Here is a 20,767-nt window from a genome sequence, read left to right as displayed (position 1 = left end):
ATTACATTTACTGTATGTTATTCCTCAGTCAAATCTTATTTTGGTCCAAGATTTTTAAAAAACATTTATTTATTTATATATATATATAATTTATATATAAATATAAATAAATATATATTTATATATATTTTATATATATATTCTATATATATATATATATTCCTCAGTCAAATTTTATTTTGGTCCAAGATTTTTAAAAAACATTTATTTATTTATATATAAATATAAATAAATATATGTTTATATATATTTTATATACATATATATTCCTCAGTCAAATCCTATTTTGGTCCAAGATTTTTTAAAAACATTTATTTATTTGAGAGAGGGAGCATACACACGGGGTAAGACGGGCAGAGGGAGAGGGAGAGAGAATCCTAAGCAGGCTCCATGCCCAGCACAGAGCCGAGGTGGGGCTCCATCTCACGACCCTGAGACCATGACACTCAACCAGCTGCACCAACAGATGCCCCTTGCTCCAAGATTTTTAAAACAACTTTGTAAGTATTTTTTACTGATCTACATGTTGATTTTAGAATTTAACACTTAGATACCAATATTACTTTCAAGTTTAGTGTCATCTCACTATTGCTTTTCAAAACCTGGAACTGCATTAATATTCTCTAATTTTTTCAAAGTGAACACACATGCACATATCACTGTTTAAAAATTTTAAAGGTCAGTATATAAACAAAACCCACAATTTGAATATTCTAAAATCTGAATGGTACTTGTAAAGGCATTCTAATTTTTATTTTATTACATGAACTTCTAAGCATGACATAGATCCTTTGATGGGATTTCCCAGGACTTTTTAAAGTTACATATGCACAGAAATTTTTCTTTGAAAAAACATAACAAGCAAACAAAAACCACTGGATAGACAAAGGCAAGAATTAACCTCCCAGTTAATAGTTACATTTGCCATTTACAAGCCATGCAGCTTTGAGCAAGTCACTTAACCAGTGTATGTCTCAGTTTACCTGTATAACAGGAAGATGGAATCGGTTAAATACCTATACTACTCTTCTGGTTTCTAATTTTACCTTTATATTTAAAAGGAAGAGTACTTAGAGTCTACTAAGAAGAGTGTTATATGTAAAAAATAACTTGAAATTGCTTTTTAAAATGGGCTTTTCTCTGGTTTACATAACTTGAGTCTCATTAAATCATATAAAACTTATTATAAAAATTGTTATTTATAATAAAAAAGTAGTCAGTAAAAAAGTTCCCAGAATTTCAAAGATAAAGGGCACTTAAAAACCAAACCAAATAGGTTGAAATGTTAACATTCATTAAATCTGGATATTAGTCTCAGTGCTTATTATTTTGTTTTTAAGATATGATTTAAGATACAATCACTAGTATAATAAATATAAGAAATCCTGAACATCTTAAAAGAACTGGAAGCAAATATACAAAATTTCCTTATAGAAACTATGCTATTATTACTCCAATATTATTGTTTATTTGCTATTAATTTAATTTTAGAAACTGGAATGTTCTTACTGCATGCTCTTTACTATAATGGCATTCATCTGTGGACTAGAAATTCATTTACCAAATTGAAATCTTTACCTGGTAAAGCCTGGCATTCTTGTTGTCGCTGATCCCACTGGCAATTCAAGTTTAGTGAACAGCTTTTACAGCTGGTAAGTTTGTTACAAATCTGCTCATTTCTCACATGACATTTGGTGTAGTTTTTCACAGACTAGAAAGTTTAAAGATAAAGCATGTTATTTTTCATCTTTGTATAGCAATAATTCTTAAACTACATCATAAATATAAATCACAAGTAAATTTTAAAATTCAGATTTCTTTTCTTTTTTTTTTTTAAGAATTTGTTTGACAGAGAGAGAGATATCACAAGTAGGCAGAGAGGCAGGCAGAAAGAGAAGGGGAAGCAGCCTCCCTGCTGAGCAGAGAGCCCAATGCGGGCTTGATCCCAGGACCCCCGAGATCATGACCTGAGCTGAAAGCAGAGGTTTAACCCACTGAGCCACCCCAGATCGAGTTCTACTGAATCAGAATCTCTTTTACTCACTTCTTTAAACTATAGTTTTTGGAACTACAATATATACTTATTGGAAAAAATGTGCACATTTCGTAATTTGAAACAGAAACCATCTAATGAAAACCTTTTCTATTGAATCTGATAATAGGCTTCCATTTAATCAAAAAAGCCAATGCAGAGTCACTGCTCCTCATGACCACATGAAAAAATTCTAGTCATAATAAAACTATCATACAAACCCCTAGAAATGAAGTAGAAATGATAAGTAATAAAAAGTAAAGAGATACTTTATCAAAATCAATCTAAAAAGATGAATTATTTTCACAATAACTCAAACTAATTTTATTTCCACAGACATGAAATAATCATTTTGGTTAATTGACACTTCTGTATTTGTCACATTTCCTTTATGGTGGCTGCAAAGAAGCCGCAGAAGTCAGACTTTGACCAATCCTACCATAAAACATAATCATATTTCAACTAAACTCCAGCATTAAGAGATTAAAGTTAAAAAGATCAAAAAAAAGTGGGGGGGGGGAGAAAAGAAAAAATTTAGGCACCACAGGAACTTTGGTGGGAGTTCCCTATAAACATCAAAGTTCAGATATTTTACAGGATGTCATCAATATCTATGATTAAAATATTTGGTTCAATTCTTTCCATAACTCTTGAGAAGAAAACATAAAGGACTTAATGCTGAACACTGAGCTTCACTTCAATCTTTTTTTTCCTCTATAGATACAAATACTTAACTCAGGCTTTAACTAAGGGAGCTAAATATTTCTTTTTAGTCAATAAAGTTAATAGTTAAAATTTAATTATACCTATCTCACATATAAAAATGGTTGAAGCAACTTTTATCCTCTTGGGTAATTTAAACGTCACCCATCAAATATTTTTCTATAAACTACTATACTTTCCCACATGAAACACACTGCAGTCACCTCAATTCCAAAGATGTTCATTTCTTTAGAGCAAATTACATGTGCTATAAGGTAACAGATAAAAAGTAGATAGATACTAATGTTTGTCACTATTTATCCTAAAAAAAACCAGAGAAGATACATTTTTTTAATCTCAAATTACTTTGTGACTCTTATTCAACCACATTTTCATTCAGAACATATATACTTTTTCATTGTTACTTTTTCTAATTCGTAGTTTTCTGTCTTCATATAGAATATAATATAAATCTTAGCATTATTCTATGTAATAATTAGAATATAGCTCCAAACATTTGTCAGCTAACGGAAAAGGAATAAATTTACTCAAACCATTCAATAAACAGAATAACCTGTAAAAATGACAGGAGGATGGCTGAACAACTTGTTAGGATAAAAGAAAGAACAGCTTTAATGCCAGTCTTTAGACTAACAATGGTGTCATTAGAGTCACCATCCAAATAACTCCGCTGCTCTTCATTACAAACGGGAGAGTCATTTATTGATGCTGAACCAGTACAATAGATGAAATTATATTTTAATCACACACAGGGGCCAATTTAACCAATGATGAAAGAAATGACTGTTATTCTGAAACACGGTTGGTAATTTTTAGCCTAATGAACCAAATAAGTAAGCAGGTTATTTGAGGTTTAAGAGCACAAAATATGCAACTTCGAGTAAATATGACCAAATAACAAAATAGGGTATCAATGGGCATCATTCATACTAAAAGCTCACAGAACTTTCTGTAACCATTAGCATTTGGTTTAGTTTAATCACCATTCTGATCAAACCATCTAAAAGACATTACATCAAAATCTAAATTATAAGTGAGTACCATCTGCTCACTTATACTATCTTGCCCAGTGCCTTCCTTGTTAACACATCATTTTAAAACATAAAATATAGGGCGCCTGGGCGGCTCAGTTGGTTAAGCGACTGCCTTGGGCTCAGGTCATGATCCTGGTGTCCAGGGATGGAGTCCCATATCGGGTTCCCTGCTCAGTGGGGAATCTGCTTCTCCCACTGACCCCTCTCCTCTCATGCTCTCTTCTCATTCTCTCTCACTCTCAAATAAATAAATGAAATCTTTAAAAATAAAATAAAATATAAATAAGGTCACTTTATAAAATGAATACTTGATAGTAATTTACATAACACAATTTTTGAGGTACGCAAGTTTTCATTTAGTTTATTTTTTTTAAGATTTTATTTATTTGACAGAGAGAGATCACAAGTAGGCAGAGAGGCAGGCAGAGAGAGGGGGAAACAGGCTCCCTGCCGAGCAGAGAGCCCAGTGCGGGGCTTGATCCCAGGACCCTGGGATCATGACATGAGCTGAAGGCAGAGGCTTTAACCCACTGTGCGACCCAGGTGCCCCTATTTTCATTTAGTTTAAATGTCTAAACACAATACCTAAACTCATGGTTATCCAACAAAGCTTTAAACACAATCTGTTTACAATTTTTATTTAATAACATTCTTCATTTTACTCTTATTCCCATGCTTTATTTTACTCACTAAAATAACCCCCGTTAGACAAATATTAATGCAAATATAAAAAAGCATTTCAAATTTTCAAAGCAGAGTCATGTCCTATTAACGTTAAAATTCATATAAAATTGAAGTATATCTGTTACTAAAGCTACTTATATCACGGGAAAGTATATACCAACACAATATGTATGAAAGCAAAGGTTTCAATCTGATGAGTTAATAACTGAAAATTTCCACCATTTTAAGTTCTGAATATTATTATAGTACAGAACCATAAAACAAATATTTTTAAATATGACTGTTTATTAAAAAATTTTTGATGATACAATAAAGATTTTTTTTTTTTAAAGATTTTATTTATCCATTTGACAGAGAGAGATCGCAGGTAGGCAGAGAGAGAGAGAGGAGGAAGCAGGCTCCCTGCGGAGCAGAGAGCCCGATGTGGGGCTCGATCCCAGGACCCCGGGACCATGACCTGAGCCGAAGGCAGAGGCCTTAACCCACCGAGCCACCCAGGTGCCCCACAATAAAGATTTTTTACTTAACTTTCAAACTCTCTTTTCTTTACCTTTTATCTCCACAGAGTATTCTGAAAAAATAAGTGAATACTTTTGGTGATTAATAAAAATTAAAAAAAAAAAATAATGTATGTTACATTTAGTTGAAAATATGTAAGGACATCATTTAGTGGTTTAAGCTATAGCCCAGTAAGAGAATTCTTGGTCCTACTATAGTTTTTAATCCTTTTAATGTTATACTTATTAATACTTTTTGAAATTTTTCTTTCCAATTGTTGACATCTTAAAAACATGGGATATTTTGATACTACCTGCTTAAAAGATTAATTTTTTGCTGCTCTTAATCCATTTTCATCTACCATAAATATTAATTTCATTACTTTTTTTTCAATTGTCTACTTAAAGTAGGGTTTCTCAAACTTAACCCTATTGACATTTTGAGCCAGATACTTGTGTTTTGTGGAAGAGTTCATGCATTATGGAATTTTAACAGCATCCCTGGCCTCTTCTAGATGCCAGGAGCAGCCCCACAGTTGTGACAACCAAAAATGTTGACACACGTTGCCAAATGTCCCTTAAGGCACAAAACTGCCTGTGGTTGAGAACCTCTGATCTAAAGAGACAAAGGGAAAGTGCCACTGTCAACCTCTGAGTAAACGTACACACAAAGCCTGTGAACAAAACATAAGACCACACTACTACCACGCATGTGTATGTCTGACCAGAATCCCACGGAAATCATTCCAATACTTACCCATATAATGGGTCTATCAGCACAGAAGACTACATTTATAGTTCTAGTCTTTTTTTAAAGGGCATGGGAAGAAGCAAAAGTTATTGGAATCTAGACTAACAAATCTGAGCAAGAAGCTGGAGTGACTTCACCACACAGTGAGGGATTCCTTCCGTATTTTCATTGATGTGTGAGGTGCTGCCTGCACCAGGCTACTAAATGGGAGCTAATGACTGGAAGCAGCCAGACTAGCCACATCACCATCCACCCATAAATACTAACCACACTGCAGTTGCTGTTTGCAGAAATGCATTTCTTGTCATCACACCACTGGCACCCGTTGGTATTGGCAGCACAGCTGGCACAGTCTGCGTATCTGTAGCATCTGTCATCAGGAGCAGCTGTGGGACAAACGGGAGACGAGTGCGTCAGGGTGAGAAAGAAAATGTCACACTTCTTCATTCACACATTTTTAACACCTGTCTAAGAATCACTAAGACATTTTACACCATAAATATGGCCAAAAACATGAAAATAATAGCTTCAATATGAACTTAACTTCATATTGAATTTGAATTGTGTTTGCAGGTTTTGAGATTCCTCCTACCCTCATTTTAATTATTCAGTCTACCAGGATCCTACTGCCATTTAACATTTATCCAGTATGGAGGGGGAAAGACTTACAGTTTTTTTATTTAAAAAACCATTACTACACATCGAAAAGAAACATTATAACAAATACTCATTGGTTATCATTCTTCATAAAGATATTCAGAGGCATCACAGTAATCATAGATTCACTGAAAATACATAACTAATTGTAGCATAAAAAAATGCATAAAAGTCCCACCCATTTAAAGGAAATTGAACAATTTTTATCCAAATCATTCACTCATATTTACTAGCAATTTTTCATGTTTGATTTACTTATTCAATGTTTTATAATAAGTATTAAACTAAAACATTAGTCACCAAAATTCTAGAAAATCTTTTAACTCTGTGGTTGGCTTGGCAATATTAAAGAAGGAAAAAAACTACCAAGCGCAGAATAAATTATTTCATTGTATTTCTTAGAAACACAGTAGTTCTTAGAGTATACTTTAAAGCATTTTTTACTTATATAGGAAAATAGTTCATATAAATGTGTGCATGACCATGTTATACATAAAATATTGGTATATGTAATATTACATATAGAATTAAAAGAGAAAACTAAAAATAGCTAATAAAAAATTGTTAATCACTGCTAAGTTCAAACTTTAAAATTCCTAACTAAAGGATTATGAATTTTTAATTCTAAAAGCCATACCAAGGTAACTCTTATAAGCAAAATGTATTACTAGTTCTAGCCAAGTAGAGAAGATTTATGCCAGAGAGGAAGAAAAAAAAAGAAAAACTACCTGTTTTAGGAGGGCATTTTGCCCTAAGGATATTATTACTATTTCCAGATTCCCAAGATTCACAGTGATTTTTATTCCAAATACATTTTATTCCAGGACCAGCATTCTTACAAAGTTCTTCATCTCTGAAAGCCTTGCAATTTGGAGGCTTGTAAACAAGGATATCATTAAGGAGCACACTAGAAAATCCTCCAAATATATACATGGACCTATTAAAAAAAAAAAAAACAAAGAAACAATATTAAGAAAAGTCTAACCTACTAGTTTGAAAAATAAATTTAAATACATTTATCAAGGTAGTAAATAATTTTTCTTAGAAATAGAAAATGCCTCTACATGGATAAAAAGATACACTTTAGAACTGCTATCTAGAATTACAATTTTTTAATACTGACAGTGAACTTAGATACAGAATCTGTGTTTCAGTTTTTACTATCCTCTTAAGAAATAAACCAAAGATAAAATATCAAAAAGATATTCAAAACTTCAATTCGGGAAAAGAAGTCCAGACAATTGCGAAATTAATTCAACTACCAGTGCCGAAGAATTCTATACCCTAAAAAAGCATAATTTTTATTTCCAACATTATGAATAAGTAGAAAAGATCAGAAAATGCTTCAATATTATCTTTTATTATTTAAAAAGAGTAAAATAAAAGTCAACCAACACAGTATTGCAACAAAGAAGTCTAGAGGTTTTAGGTATAAACTCTGAATTTCATTTATTACTGTTTTGAAAGCTAACTGATACCAATTACAGAGTTTCATTGTGGTTAACTTCTACATGCTTTTAGTACCATCCTGAAGAATTTTTACATAAATAGATTAAGGTGGTGATAAGATAAACCTATAAAAATGTCATTAAAAATTACAAATTTTAAGCTAATGAATGACCTACTGTTTCCTGCCACATTACCAAATTTTTGCTGTAGAAATAGAAAAATGAGGGCACCTGGGTGGCTGAGTTGGTTAAGCATCAGCCTTTGGTTCAGGTCATGATGCCAGAGTCCTGGTCTTGAGTCCCACATCAGGCTCCCTGCTCAACAGGGAGTCTGCTTCTCCCTCTATCTCTACCCCCTGCTCACAATCTCTCTCTCTCTCTCTCTCTCTCTGTCTCTCACACACACACACACACACACACACACACACACACACACACTTTCTAATAAATAAATTAAATCTTTTTTAAAAAAGAAAAGAAAAATGCTACTAACTTAAAAGAAGGTAACTTAATGATCATCCCATCCAAAATCCCAAGGGATATAAAGATATTAAAGTTTAGAGACATTAAGGGATTTGTCAAAAATCACAGGGTTAATGACAGAACTAAAATGAGAATCTAATTCTTCTCACTTTCCTTGTTCTCCTTGATAGAAATAAGCAGCTAGCCTTTTTATCATTTCAGTTTGACCTTTTTTAAAGAAGACATTCATTGTCTGATCTCTACAAAAAGAAAAGAAGGCAGGATGATTTTTTTTTTAAGTATCTTTGGTTTTATCTCAGTTTTAACTGTCTGACTGCTCCCCTTTCTCTTAAATATGTTTGAACACAAAAGAATGAAGGATATGGTTAACGAACCAAAATGTAGTCCACAGTAGACTAGGGATACCCAATTCCATTAAGTACAAATGATAATTTTTAAAAAGAGTAACAGAATATGTGGATAGTATGACTGACAAATGTATGTTTTTTTACCCATTAATAACAACTGCAGAGTGTCCGAATCTGTTGACATCTCTATGAAGATTTGGTTTTGGTAATATTTTCCATTCATCACAAGCTAGAAAAAAGAGAACAGCAAAACATAAAAAATGAAATAAAACAATAAATCAAGACAAATACTATAAAACCATCTTTGGTCAAATTGAAGATACAATAATTAAAATTAGGAAGACTTTCATTAACTTGCCATGACCTACAATTTAATAACGCTACTCAACTGGCATCATTCCTTAAATAAAAACAACTTCTGCATAAAATTCCCACAAATAAATTTAAGTGTATGAGAATGATGAAAATGAAAAAAAAATAGGTGTATAGTTTTTAATTGGAGGATAATTCCAAAGACATATCTTTATTAAATAAATCAAGGCTCATAGAGTAAACTGCATGAATACCAATACTGGGCAAACCTATTAGGAAATTAAATTACTAAACCAAATTTTACATTCATGCTTATGAAATTAAATGGAATATAAATAACATTCAGTGAAATAATGCCTAAAAATGGAATCATCAAAATAAAAGCATTAAATCATTTTAATGATTTGGTATTTCAAAATAATAGAGTTCATTTTATATAAAACAGAATGACTTCAGTTGCAAAAATCGAGAAAAAAATTTAAAAGCCTAAATAATTCATGAGCTATATAAAAATATGAAAAGAAAAATGATAATAGAAAACTGTGTATCATTTCAATATAACCTAGCTTCAAAATTGACACATACACTAACATAGCTTTTGAGATGTCAAATATTCAGTTTTCAGTTACTAGGAACATCCTCAGGACAGTGTTTTAGATTTCATCTTCTTAGACATGCCATATCTAAAGGCAGGCAGTAGTATTTAATAAAAACACATAGATGTAACAAATTTTTAAAAACAAATCTTATTTTTAGGTAGTTTAGAAGCCCTCTGGGAAAAAGAGAATAATCTAAAATACAGTTAGTTGTAGAAGTTAAAGTTGTAATAAATTACTTGTTTTCCTATTCATGTGATTACCTCTTTAACACTAGTAATAAAATAATAATTGGGTTTTAATTCAATATTACTACTAATGAAGATCAAAGAAATTATAAAAACCAAAATCATGGTTTAAAAAATAAAAAACTTTTAAAACTGTTTTAGAAAACAGATAGCAATTAAACACACCTTGAATTACATCTCCTGAAGTCTATTCCAAAGAACACAAATCCCCCCCAAGAGAAGTTATTCCTTATTTTATATAATCTCTCTCCTTAATTCAGAAAATACATCTGCCTATTAAATACTCTCAAAAGAGAGTACAGACATATAGAAGCCTAACTATACCTAAAACAATGTTCCCAATATTTTATCCACAGAATCACTTTTCATGTCATACTTTTCACATTAACATTTCTAAGAGCCAATGCTCTGAATATCACATTTTGGGAAATACTATGAAGGAGGCCTATACATACAATTAACATTCTGGTCAATTTTACATGTTACAGTTCATGTAAGAAGTATGCTTACATGTGTATAGTACTGTAAAGCTTCCAAAGTGCATTCATCTAGGGGTGCCTGGATGGCTCAGTGGGTTAAAGCCTCTGCCTTCGGCTCAAGTCATGATCCCGGGGTCCTGGGATCGAGCCCAGCATGGGGCTCTTGGCTCAGCAGGGAGCCTGCTTCCTCCTATCTCTGCCTGTCTCTCTGCCTACTTGTGATCTCTCTGTCAAATAAGTAAATAAAAATCTTAAAAAAAAAGTGCATTCATCTACATAATTTAAAATGGTCTTTGTAAGAATCCAATGAAATTGACTCAGCAGGTATTATCATATGCTGAAAATGAAAAATTAGGGGAACTTGGTGGCTCAGTCGATTAAGCGTCCACCTTCAGCTCGGGTCATGTCCCCAGGGTCCTAGATTCTAGCCCCGTGGGCTCCCTGCTTGGCAGAGAGCCTGCTTCTCTCTCTCCCTCTGCTGTTCCCCCTGTTTCTACGCTCTTTCTCTCTCTCCCTCCCTCTGTCAAAAAAATAAAATCTTTAAAAAAGAAAATTGAAAAATTAGATCTAGGAGAAGTTAGGCAATTTGCTTAAAGCCCATTTGATTACCTTTGTTTTTCTATAAATTATTATAAAAATATTTGACATTTAAAAGTATATTTGTAGCAGATTCTGAAAGATTACTCCCATTTGGAAAGGGTGACCTATAAAAGGCATAGGCTTTGAAAAGAAAGAAAGAAAAAGAAAGAAAGAAAAGAAAGAAAGAAAGAGATGGGAATGTTAGAGACAGTAAGTAAGTTAGGGCAAACAGATTTCAATCATTCCACCCAATACACACACACACACACACACACACACACACACACACAGGGCCAGTGATCTACAAATTGTGTTGTTTGTAGTATTCCAACAACAGAATTAGAAACCTGAATATGCATCAAAGAAATAAAACAGAAAAGAGTCAGATGAAAGAGTAAGACTGCCAGATACCAGTTTGTTACAAAAATCTCCAAGGAAGAATCTTTAAGATCATTTGGGGGCAATCTGTAGTCCAGAAAAGAAAGTGATCCAACCATCTGAGCTAACCTAGGACTAAAAGGTAAGCAATTTGGCCCAGAATCCAATACAAACCAGGCAAGAAGGAAAGCAGATTTTCCAGATGAGAACCATAGAAATGCTCAGAAAAACTCAGAAAAAAGAGGGAAAAAAGAACTAAGAATAAAGACAAGCATTAACTAAAAATTTGGCTTCCTGAGGATTTCTTCTAATTTCATAAGCCAATTTCTTTTGGTAGAAGATGAATTTTTTTCAGTGCACAGAACAGCCTAAAAAATGGCATTACAAACACCTATGTACCACTAACCAGATTCGTCAAACCTAGTATTTGACCATATTTACTTTAGATTTTTTAAAGAAATACATTTTTACAGGTATGACAGGCTCCCTGTGTACTCTCATTCCAATTCAAGCTCCATTAGGTCTTCCTTCTTAGGATGCAACTACTATTCTGTATTTGCTTATCAGTGTTTCTATATATATGATACATATATAGTAATTTTTGTACATGGAAAAGCTTTGTATTAATACAAATGTATATTATAGTATAGAATATCAATTCTACAACTTGCTTATTTTCAACACATTAAGTTTTGCTTTTTATCCTCTTCACATTTTAGCCATTTTTATGTGTGCAGTTCAGTGACATTAAGTACATTTATATTTTGGAAACAACACAACCATCAATCTCAGCACTTTCTTATTTTGCAAAACTAAAACTCTGTCCCTCTTAAACAGAAATTCCCCATTCCCTTCGCTCCCAGCCCCTGCCAATCAACTTTTTGCTTTTTTGTCTATAAATTTGACTACTTTAGTACCTCAGATGAATGAAATCATACAGTATTAGACCTTTAGTCTTCGACTTACTTCCTTTACCAGGTTGTTAAGGTTCATCCATGTTGTGCCGCGTGTCAGAATTCCATCCTTTTAAGCCTGAATGATATCTCATTGTACATATATACCACATTTTGTTTATCCATTCATCCATCAATGGACACCTGGGTTGCTTCTAATCTTGGCTATTGTGAATGATGCTGCTATGAACATGGATGTACAAATATCTGTTCTTGTACCTGCTTTCAATTCTTTTGGGTATATACCTGAAGTGGAATTGCTGGATTATGTGGTTAAGTCTTGTTTAAATTTTTGAGGACCATCCATCCTCTTTTCCACACCAGCTGTACCATTTTATAGTCCAATAAGGAGTGCACAAGCGTTTCAGTTTCTCCATATCCTTACTTACACTTATTTTTCTATTTCTTGATAATAGCCATACTAATGGATGTGAAGCGGTATCTCAATATGGTTTTGATCTGTATTTTCCAAATGATTTTTCATGTGTTCTTATTGGCCACTTATGTATCTTCTTTGGAGAAATGTCTATTAAACAACCCATTTAGACTTATGCACATATGTGGTGCTATATTCTCATTTTAATCATGTTATAACATTCCATATTATGACTATACGAAAACATATTCATCCTTTTAAAGATGAATTAGACTTTTTTCAGATTTTTCCTACTACAAGTCATATGTTGGTTTGTTCACTGTTACACACACCCTCTTTTGCAAGTTTTGAGAGTTTTTCCAGGTAGATTTCTTTTTTTTTTTTTCTTAAGATTTTATTTATTTATTTGACAGAGAGAGAGTGATCACAAGTAGGCAGAGAGGCAGGCAGAGAGAGAGGAGGAGGCAGGCTCCCCACTGAGCAGAGAGCCCGACACAGGGCTCAATCCCAAGACCCCGAGACCATGACCTGAGCCGAAGGCAGAAGCCCAACCCACTGAGCCACCCAGGGGCCCCTCTCCAGGTAGATTTCTAAACGGAAAATTATTAGGTTTAAGGAAAGACATAAGTTCAATTTTACTAGATTTCTCCGATACCCTTTTGCGCTCCAAGTGTTGCACTGACTTAAATTCACATTAGCCGTGCATGACGGCTCTTATTTCACACTTACTCCATTATGTAGCTTTCTCAGACTTTTACATTTTTACCAATCTGATGAATTTTTTTTTCTCCAGTTACTGGTAAGATCAAGCATTTTTTCACAGTAGTTTTTCACCCTTCTGTAAAATCACTGTTCAAGTCTTTGCCCATTTTTCTATTTGATTTTTGTTTTTTACTTTTTTTAACAAAGATTTTAAATAATCACTACACCCAATGTGGGGCTTGAACTTATAACCCTGAATTCAAGAGTCATGTGCTCTTCTGACTGAGCCAGCCAGGTGCCCCCAGAATTTTGGTTTTTCGATAATTTTACGAATTCTTTATTAAGTATTCTAAATATCAATTCTTAGCTAATTATATGCATTAACATATATTCTCCTATGCTGTGATGTGCATTTTCATGTAGTTTATGGAGTCTTATTTTACCAAAGTTTGTACATAAACCTGATCAAACTTATCATTTTCTTCATGATTTATTCTTTCTACTCTTAACTCAAGATTTTAAAGATAATCTCCAATATTCTTCTAAAGGATGTACAGTTTGGCTTTAACCATTTTGATCTTTAATCCATTTGGAACTCAGTTTTGCATCTTCTCCAAGAATCTAATTTATTTTTTCCCATCTATCGTATTTCCTATACCTTTCTGTGTATTACCATATACCAATCTTCCCAGAACAATTATCCTAATATTTACCCTGACCCACTAATTTGTGCCTCACTCTGTTTCTTTTTTTTTTTTAAGATTTTATTTATTTATTTGACAGAGAGAGATCACAAATAGGCAGAGAGGCAGGCAGAGAGAGAGAGGAGGAAGCAGACTCCCTGCTGAGCAGAGAGCCCGATGCGAGGCTTGATCCCGGGACCCTGGGATCATGACCTGAGCGGAAGGCAGAGGCTTTAACCCATTGAGCCACCCTCACTCTGTTTCTGTACTGGTTTGGTATGTTCTTATTTTGCTTGTTTTCAATCAAATATATGTATGGGCAAAGTTTAAAAGTCAAATAATCCCACAAGGTTTATCACAAAAAATTCTCCTGCTCCCTAACTTCTCAATGCTTACTCCTGAATCACAGAGGTAAGCACTTTGAATTCTATGTAAAAAACTAGAAGAAGCTTGTTTTTGTATTTAGACATTCCTTATCTCCTTATTCTAAATGGCATACTTTGTTCTTAGTTTCAGGTAATATCTCTAACTTTCTCTTTAAAAGATGAAGATTTAACTCTTATGCAGACATATACACACATACTTCCCTTCCATCCATCTTCCTCATGTACTTATAATTTTGTTTAGACCAATATTCAGTATTTACTATATATTATTGTATATACAGATAAGCCATGTAGCAGATTCTAATTCATTTTATCCTTGAATAACTTTTTATTTTCCTTGCAAATCATTTTTTTTTTCGTTTAGGTTTCTATAGATCTGCTACTTCATCCCTCTTCACCAAATGTGTACAACTTTTCACAATATTTTCTAATATATCAAGCTATCTATCTGTTTCATTTACTTCTTAAAGACATCCCTACTAAAACTCCATCTTTCTTTTACAATTCAAACTTGTCTCTAGGCCTGGTGTAGCAAAGGAAGGATTCTCTGCACATCTCTCTATTATTTACTCTATTCCTTGGATTTAAATTTTTATCAATTTATATTTGTTTATTTAGTCAAATACATTAGTAGGAGACATAACTTCTGTAGCTTCCACAGAAAGTGTACATTGGAAGTAAATTTTTGAGAGGTTGCAATTCTGAAAGCGACAATACCATCGTACTACTTATATGATTATTTAATCAGACTTAGAACTCTAACTTGGAAAGCATTTTCAGATATTAAAGGTATTACTCTCCAATCTACTGGCTTCTGATTTTGCTTTCATAAGGCCCTGTCCTATTTCTTTGCTCTATATATGAGCTCTTAGGGTCTTCTTTCTCTCACCACTTTTCATGATCGATTTTGCTGCAAGTCTCTTCTGGGGCTAAGTGATATCTTTTATTCTGAAAATTCATGTACTTCAAGCCCAAAAATTTTTCTTAAATTAGTCATTTGACAATTTCCTCATTTAAAATTTTCTGTTCTCTATTTTGGCTACTCCTATCACTCAGCAAATTTTCTGGAATAATCATTTAAATTTCCTAACTTTTATTTTACATCTGTCCTTTGTTCATACTACTTTGGAACATAATCTTCATTTTATCTTAAAATCCATTAATTTGTTATCCTAATTTTAATTTCAAAAGCCCCATTTTTGTTTTCTGAATGATCTATTTTTAAAAGTTACATTTTTACTTCATAAATGTAACATCTTCTGTCCATAAAGATTGAAGTTTTTATCTCCTTCCAGGATTACTTCAATTTCTTTTGATTTCTTGTTTTTTTCCTATTCATTTGATATTTTCATCAGATTTAGCAGTTTTTTGCAAATGTCTATGATAACTAGCTGCCCTTTCAAGTTGAAGAATGAAGCACAAAAAGACTGTTTGGAAACTCTGTGCTTGGCCAAGACATGCTGTTGACTGTTGGAATACTTTTTGTTTGTTTGTATTTTGAAATATAACTGAAACGCAACACTGTATAAGTTTAAGGTGTACAACATGACTTGAGGTGTGTGTGTGTGTGTGTGTAGTGAAATGACTAAACACGGTTTACTTCACACCAAAAAAAAAAAAGAAAAGAAAAAGAAAAAAATGTTTTCCTCCTTGTTATAACAACTCTTAAGATTTACTCTCTTAATAACTTTCATATATACTATACAGCAGTATGGAGTTTTGATAGGTGGGACCATTTTAGCTGAAGACCTCCAAATGTTAGTTTTTGCACATGCCTTCTCTTGGGCTGGTCAGATTCTTTGAGGTAAATCCTCCAATCTCCTGCCTAGAAGCTATACACCTGGGTAACAGTATTCTGGACCTAAGTAAAGAAAAAAAGCTAGCAGTTCCATTCGTTAGTATGTACGCTTTCATCAATTCCACTGTTTCCAAAATTGTACTGACACCCTCAACCATGTTCTGGTACCTGGGTCAACATCCACAGAGAAGAAACTTCTGCCTTCCAGCAGAGTAGAGGCAGGACAGATACTCATCTGCACAAGCTGAAGAAGGAAATTTGGGGATTTAACAGCTAATTGTATAGGTTTTTAATCAAATTTTCTGTTTCAGGTCCACACCACATCCCATTTTCAGAAATACTTAAAAACTCTAAATAAATAAAGTAAGATAAAATACAAAATAAAATAAAAGCACATGAGAGACAGACAACTCCAACTCAACTCCCAACTGAATGGAAAGAATACTGGGAGTGTGTCCAAGACAGTGAAATAGTGGGATCTAAGTGATCAAACAACGTATCTACTGATCAAACCACACAGCTAACAAAAGTGAGCAAGGCCCATAAAGTCAAAAGCTTGGGGTTTTGAGATTTATCCATTGAGTTTCTTCCTATTTAGGTAATAGTTGTTTGCACATTTGAAAACTGAACACCCCAAGAGCGCCTGGGTGGCTCAGTTGGTTAAGCATCTGCCTTCGGCTCAGGTCATGATCCCGGGTTCCTGGGATCCATCCGGCTCACCAGGGAACCTGCTTCTCCCTCTCCTTCTGCAACTCCCCCTGCTTGTGATCTCACACTCTCTCTCAAATAAAGAAAGAAAATCGTTAAAAAAAAATAAAAACTGAACATCTCAATTTAGTAACAATGCTAAAAGATCAGGGAGTTGTAATTCACTATTCACAATAGTGAATCTTGAAAATAGAAACAAGACTAAAACATTAATTAACTTGGGTGTTTCAATCTAAAGAAAGGAAGACTGAGAATTCATCAACTGCTCGTAACTAAGAATAGGAAAAAAATAAGTAAAATTTGGGTTAATAGATTTAGATAAGATGGAGGAAAAAGGACGATCACTAAGTAATTCAATTTAGATATAATGCAGATCCAATGACACAACAACATTATGGATATAAAACTGAATGAGACTGAATTCCTGCCCTGAAGGAAAAACAATAGAATGTGACAAGTATTAAGAGAGAGATATAAAGAGTGCCATTGGAGTCTCCCTCCAAAAATAGGAAAGCACATAGTTGCTTTTAAAAGTTAATTTTTTAATTACTGTAATAATATTATATAAAATTAACTGAAGAACACATAAAACCCTCATAGTCTTTTTAAATGGGTAAAACTTCCTAAGATAAGTAGTCATGACTTTTTACCTCATAAAAACAATATACTAATTGCTTATCAATGCTATGTAGTATTTAATTCTGAAAACAACTCGGAGGAGTCAATATTTTTGTTGCCATGTTATAGGTAAGGAAACTGTCTTTAGAGGTTTGGTAACTTCCTTAGAGTCATTTAATGGTGAAGGCCATATTCAAAACAAGATCTTAATTACTATATTATACTGTCTCACTATATCATCAAAATATCCTTTTTGACATAAACATTAATGTCATGAAAGTAGTAATATTTTTAAAGTATGCAAGTCCCTGCAGAGAAATAGTACAGTACACTATTAATTTTTAATTACAGATGAGAATAATTAATTCAGACCAATAACCTTCAATTATACTAAAAGTTTACGAAGAATTACAAATAATATTTGCTATAGATATTGATGTTATCTAACAGATATTCATGTTCTCTTCCTTCAGGTCTGTGGTAAAATTAAACTCCCACACTTCCTAGAAGTTGGATGTGATAATATGACTTGTTTCTGCCAATAAAATGCAAGTTAAAGTGACACCTGTATTTCTAGACGGAACCACTGAATTACCAATGAAAGACAATGCAATTTCGTCCTGGGTCCCTACGTGATAACAATAAGCTTAATCTTCCCTGCCTCCAACATTAGACATGTGGTATGAGTGAGAAATTAACTTTTATTGGTCTTAATCCTCTGAAACTTAGAGATTCATGGTGGACATGGATATGTGCTACCCAGACCTCATTCAAGGAAGGAACTGTTGTGCCTGTTGCTGGGAGAGCTGTCGGAGAGCAGTCATCAGCTGCAAACTACTTCGGCAAGTGCCTCGGTATCTCTGGGCCACTTCACGCAAGGCCACATCTTTTTAAGGATGATCCACATGCAACTGCTGATCAACATGAGGTTTTAAAGGTCCTGTCACTTCATCCCAACATACCACCCATTTTACCTCCAGAGTTTCTTGTGAATTGAGTTGACTAAGGTTGTCTGTCCAGTATCACAACTCAACTTTTCCTTTTGTCAAATCCTGCTTTCTCCCCTACCTCTCCCAAAGACACTGATTTTAAGGGCTCTCAACAAACATCATAAACACGAAACTCTGTCTCAGAGTCTACTTCCCAGAGAACCCAACTATGATAGCTGGTACCAGGACTGACACAAGAAGAGCAGGAAGTAAGATGGAGGTTGTGAGCTGCATCACATACCACCAGGCTAGCAGTGAAGAACCTATCACTGCTGTAAGCATAACAGAGAAAGCCTCTGGCACAAGATGTCATCAACTATTAACCTATACCACTGGTAAATTAGGAAGGTATGCCAAAGGAAGGGAATATTCTAGCAGGTGTGAAGTATCAGATGTCTGGTAACAGTTAACTACTAATATACTAAAACCACATGTCTACAGCTTCGCCCCACTGAGCTAGAAAAAAGATAATGAGGGGCGCCTGAGTGGCTCAGTCGAGTAAGTGTCCAACTCTTGATCTTGGCTCAGGTCGTGATCTTGGGATTGTGGGATCATGCCCCGCTTTTGGGTTCAGCAAAGAGTCTGCTTGTGATTCTCTCCCTCTATCTCTCCCCCCAACTCTTTCTCTGTCTCTCAAATAAATAAAAGCTTTAAAAAATAATAAGATAAATAGATGGCTTATCTTATTGGTGATAAGCCAATCACCTAGGTGGCTCAGTCAGTTAAGTGTCTGCCTTCAGCTCAGGTCATGATCCCAGGGTCCTGGGATTGAGTCCCACATCAGGCTCCTTGCTCAGCAGGGAGCCTGCTTTTCCCTCTGCCTGCCACTCCCCCGCTACTGCTCTCTCTCTCTCTCTCTCTTTCTCTCTGACAAATAAATAAATTACATCTTAAAAAAATAATAACTAGGGGCGCCTGGGTGGCTCAGTGGGTTAAAGCCACTGCCTTCGGCTCAGGTCATGATCCCGGGGTCCTGAGATCGAGCCCCGCGTCGGGCTCTCTGCTCAGCGGGGAGCCTGCTTCCCTTTCTCTCTCTCTCTGCCTGCCTCTCTGCCTACTTGTGATCTCTGTCTGTTAAATAAATAAATAAAATCTTAAAAAAAAAATTACCCAAGTAATACTTATTTAAAAAATAATAATAATAACTAAATAAAAATATAAGAAAGGCCAAGAAAGCCAGAGGCCCTCCTTAGTCCCATATATAAAGGGTGCCAAGTATAGAAAGTCTGCAAATTAAAGAATGTCTGCTATTTCAAAGTCAAGGCCCAGCTAGGAAAAGAAAAAGACCGTGACACATGGGTTGGGGACATCTGAGTTGACACCTCTGATAATCTACCCAAATTTTCCAGAATCATTTGAGACTGCAGAAGTTGTCCACCCTACCCTGCATAGATAGTACTAGTCCTTGCTTGAACACAATGCAGGCTTCTCTCCAGCAAGACTTGTGCCCCAGCTCAGAATCTGTTCACTCCTTCCCTATTGGCCATGGAGTCAATAATCTTGGCTCAGCATAATTCAGCCAGGGACATGCTGTGACTGCTAAGGAAGAAAAGGGATGATGCCCCAAGTATCTGGAAGACCTAAAAAGCAAATATTGGCAGAAGTTGGGGAAGTACACATTGTACTCGATAATAAGGGGAAAGTGACCCAAGGGGCCTTATATTGGATTAGGGAGAGTTTACAGATTTAAAAGCACTCTCCCAAGATGCAGGATTTATGCCCTGAAATGGACCCAGGAGATGATGTAAGCTCACTATCAAAATGACTCCTATTTACAGCAAAGGAAGCAATCAACAAAATGAAAAGGCAACCTACAGAATGGTAGAAAATATCTGTAAATCATATATCTGTTAAAGGTTTAATATACAAAGATATACAAAGAAATTGACACAACTCAGCAACAAAAAGAAAAAAAACAATCCAATTAAAAAATGGATAGCTAGCCATCAGGGAGATTCAAATCAAAACCACATTGAGATACCACCTTACCATTAGAATGGCCAAAATTAACAAGACAGTAAACAACATGTGTTGGAGAGGATGTGGAGAAAGAGGAACCCTCTTACACTGTTGGTAGGAATGCAAGTTGGTGCAGCCACTTTGGAGAACAGTGTGGAGATTCCTCAAGAAATTAAAAATAGAGCTTCCCTATGACCCTGCCATTGCACTACCGGGTATATACCCCAAAGATACAGATGTAGTGAAAAGAAGGGCCATCTGTACCCCAATGTTCATAGCAGCAATGGCCACAGTCGCCAAACTGTGGAAAGAAACAAGATGCCCTTCAACGGACGAATGGATAAAGA

The 20,767-nt window shown here is 34.4% G+C and overlaps 1 protein-coding gene across 1 annotated transcript in view; it reads right to left on the bottom strand.

Annotated features, from left to right (window-relative positions):
- The window catches only part of LOC111145096 (attractin like 1), a 796,800-nt gene that overhangs the window by 646,954 nt on the left and 129,079 nt on the right, over positions 1–20,767 (bottom strand). Inside the window, exons 11-14 of the mRNA XM_022499729.1 lie at positions 8,801–8,885; positions 7,107–7,315; positions 5,989–6,107; positions 1,579–1,711 (exon numbers count right to left, since the gene is read on the bottom strand). Of these exons, the coding sequence (XP_022355437.1) occupies positions 1,579–1,711; positions 5,989–6,107; positions 7,107–7,315; positions 8,801–8,885 (546 nt within the window). The remainder of the gene's footprint in view (positions 1–1,578; positions 1,712–5,988; positions 6,108–7,106; positions 7,316–8,800; positions 8,886–20,767) is intronic.

This window comes from Enhydra lutris, unplaced genomic scaffold (assembly GCF_002288905.1).
Source record: "Enhydra lutris kenyoni isolate GAN:26980312 unplaced genomic scaffold, ASM228890v2 scaffoldscaffold12, whole genome shotgun sequence".
NCBI lineage: Eukaryota > Metazoa > Chordata > Mammalia > Carnivora > Mustelidae > Enhydra > Enhydra lutris.
Note: the sequence above shows the minus strand (reverse complement) of the source record. Positions and strands in the feature narration are given on the sequence as shown.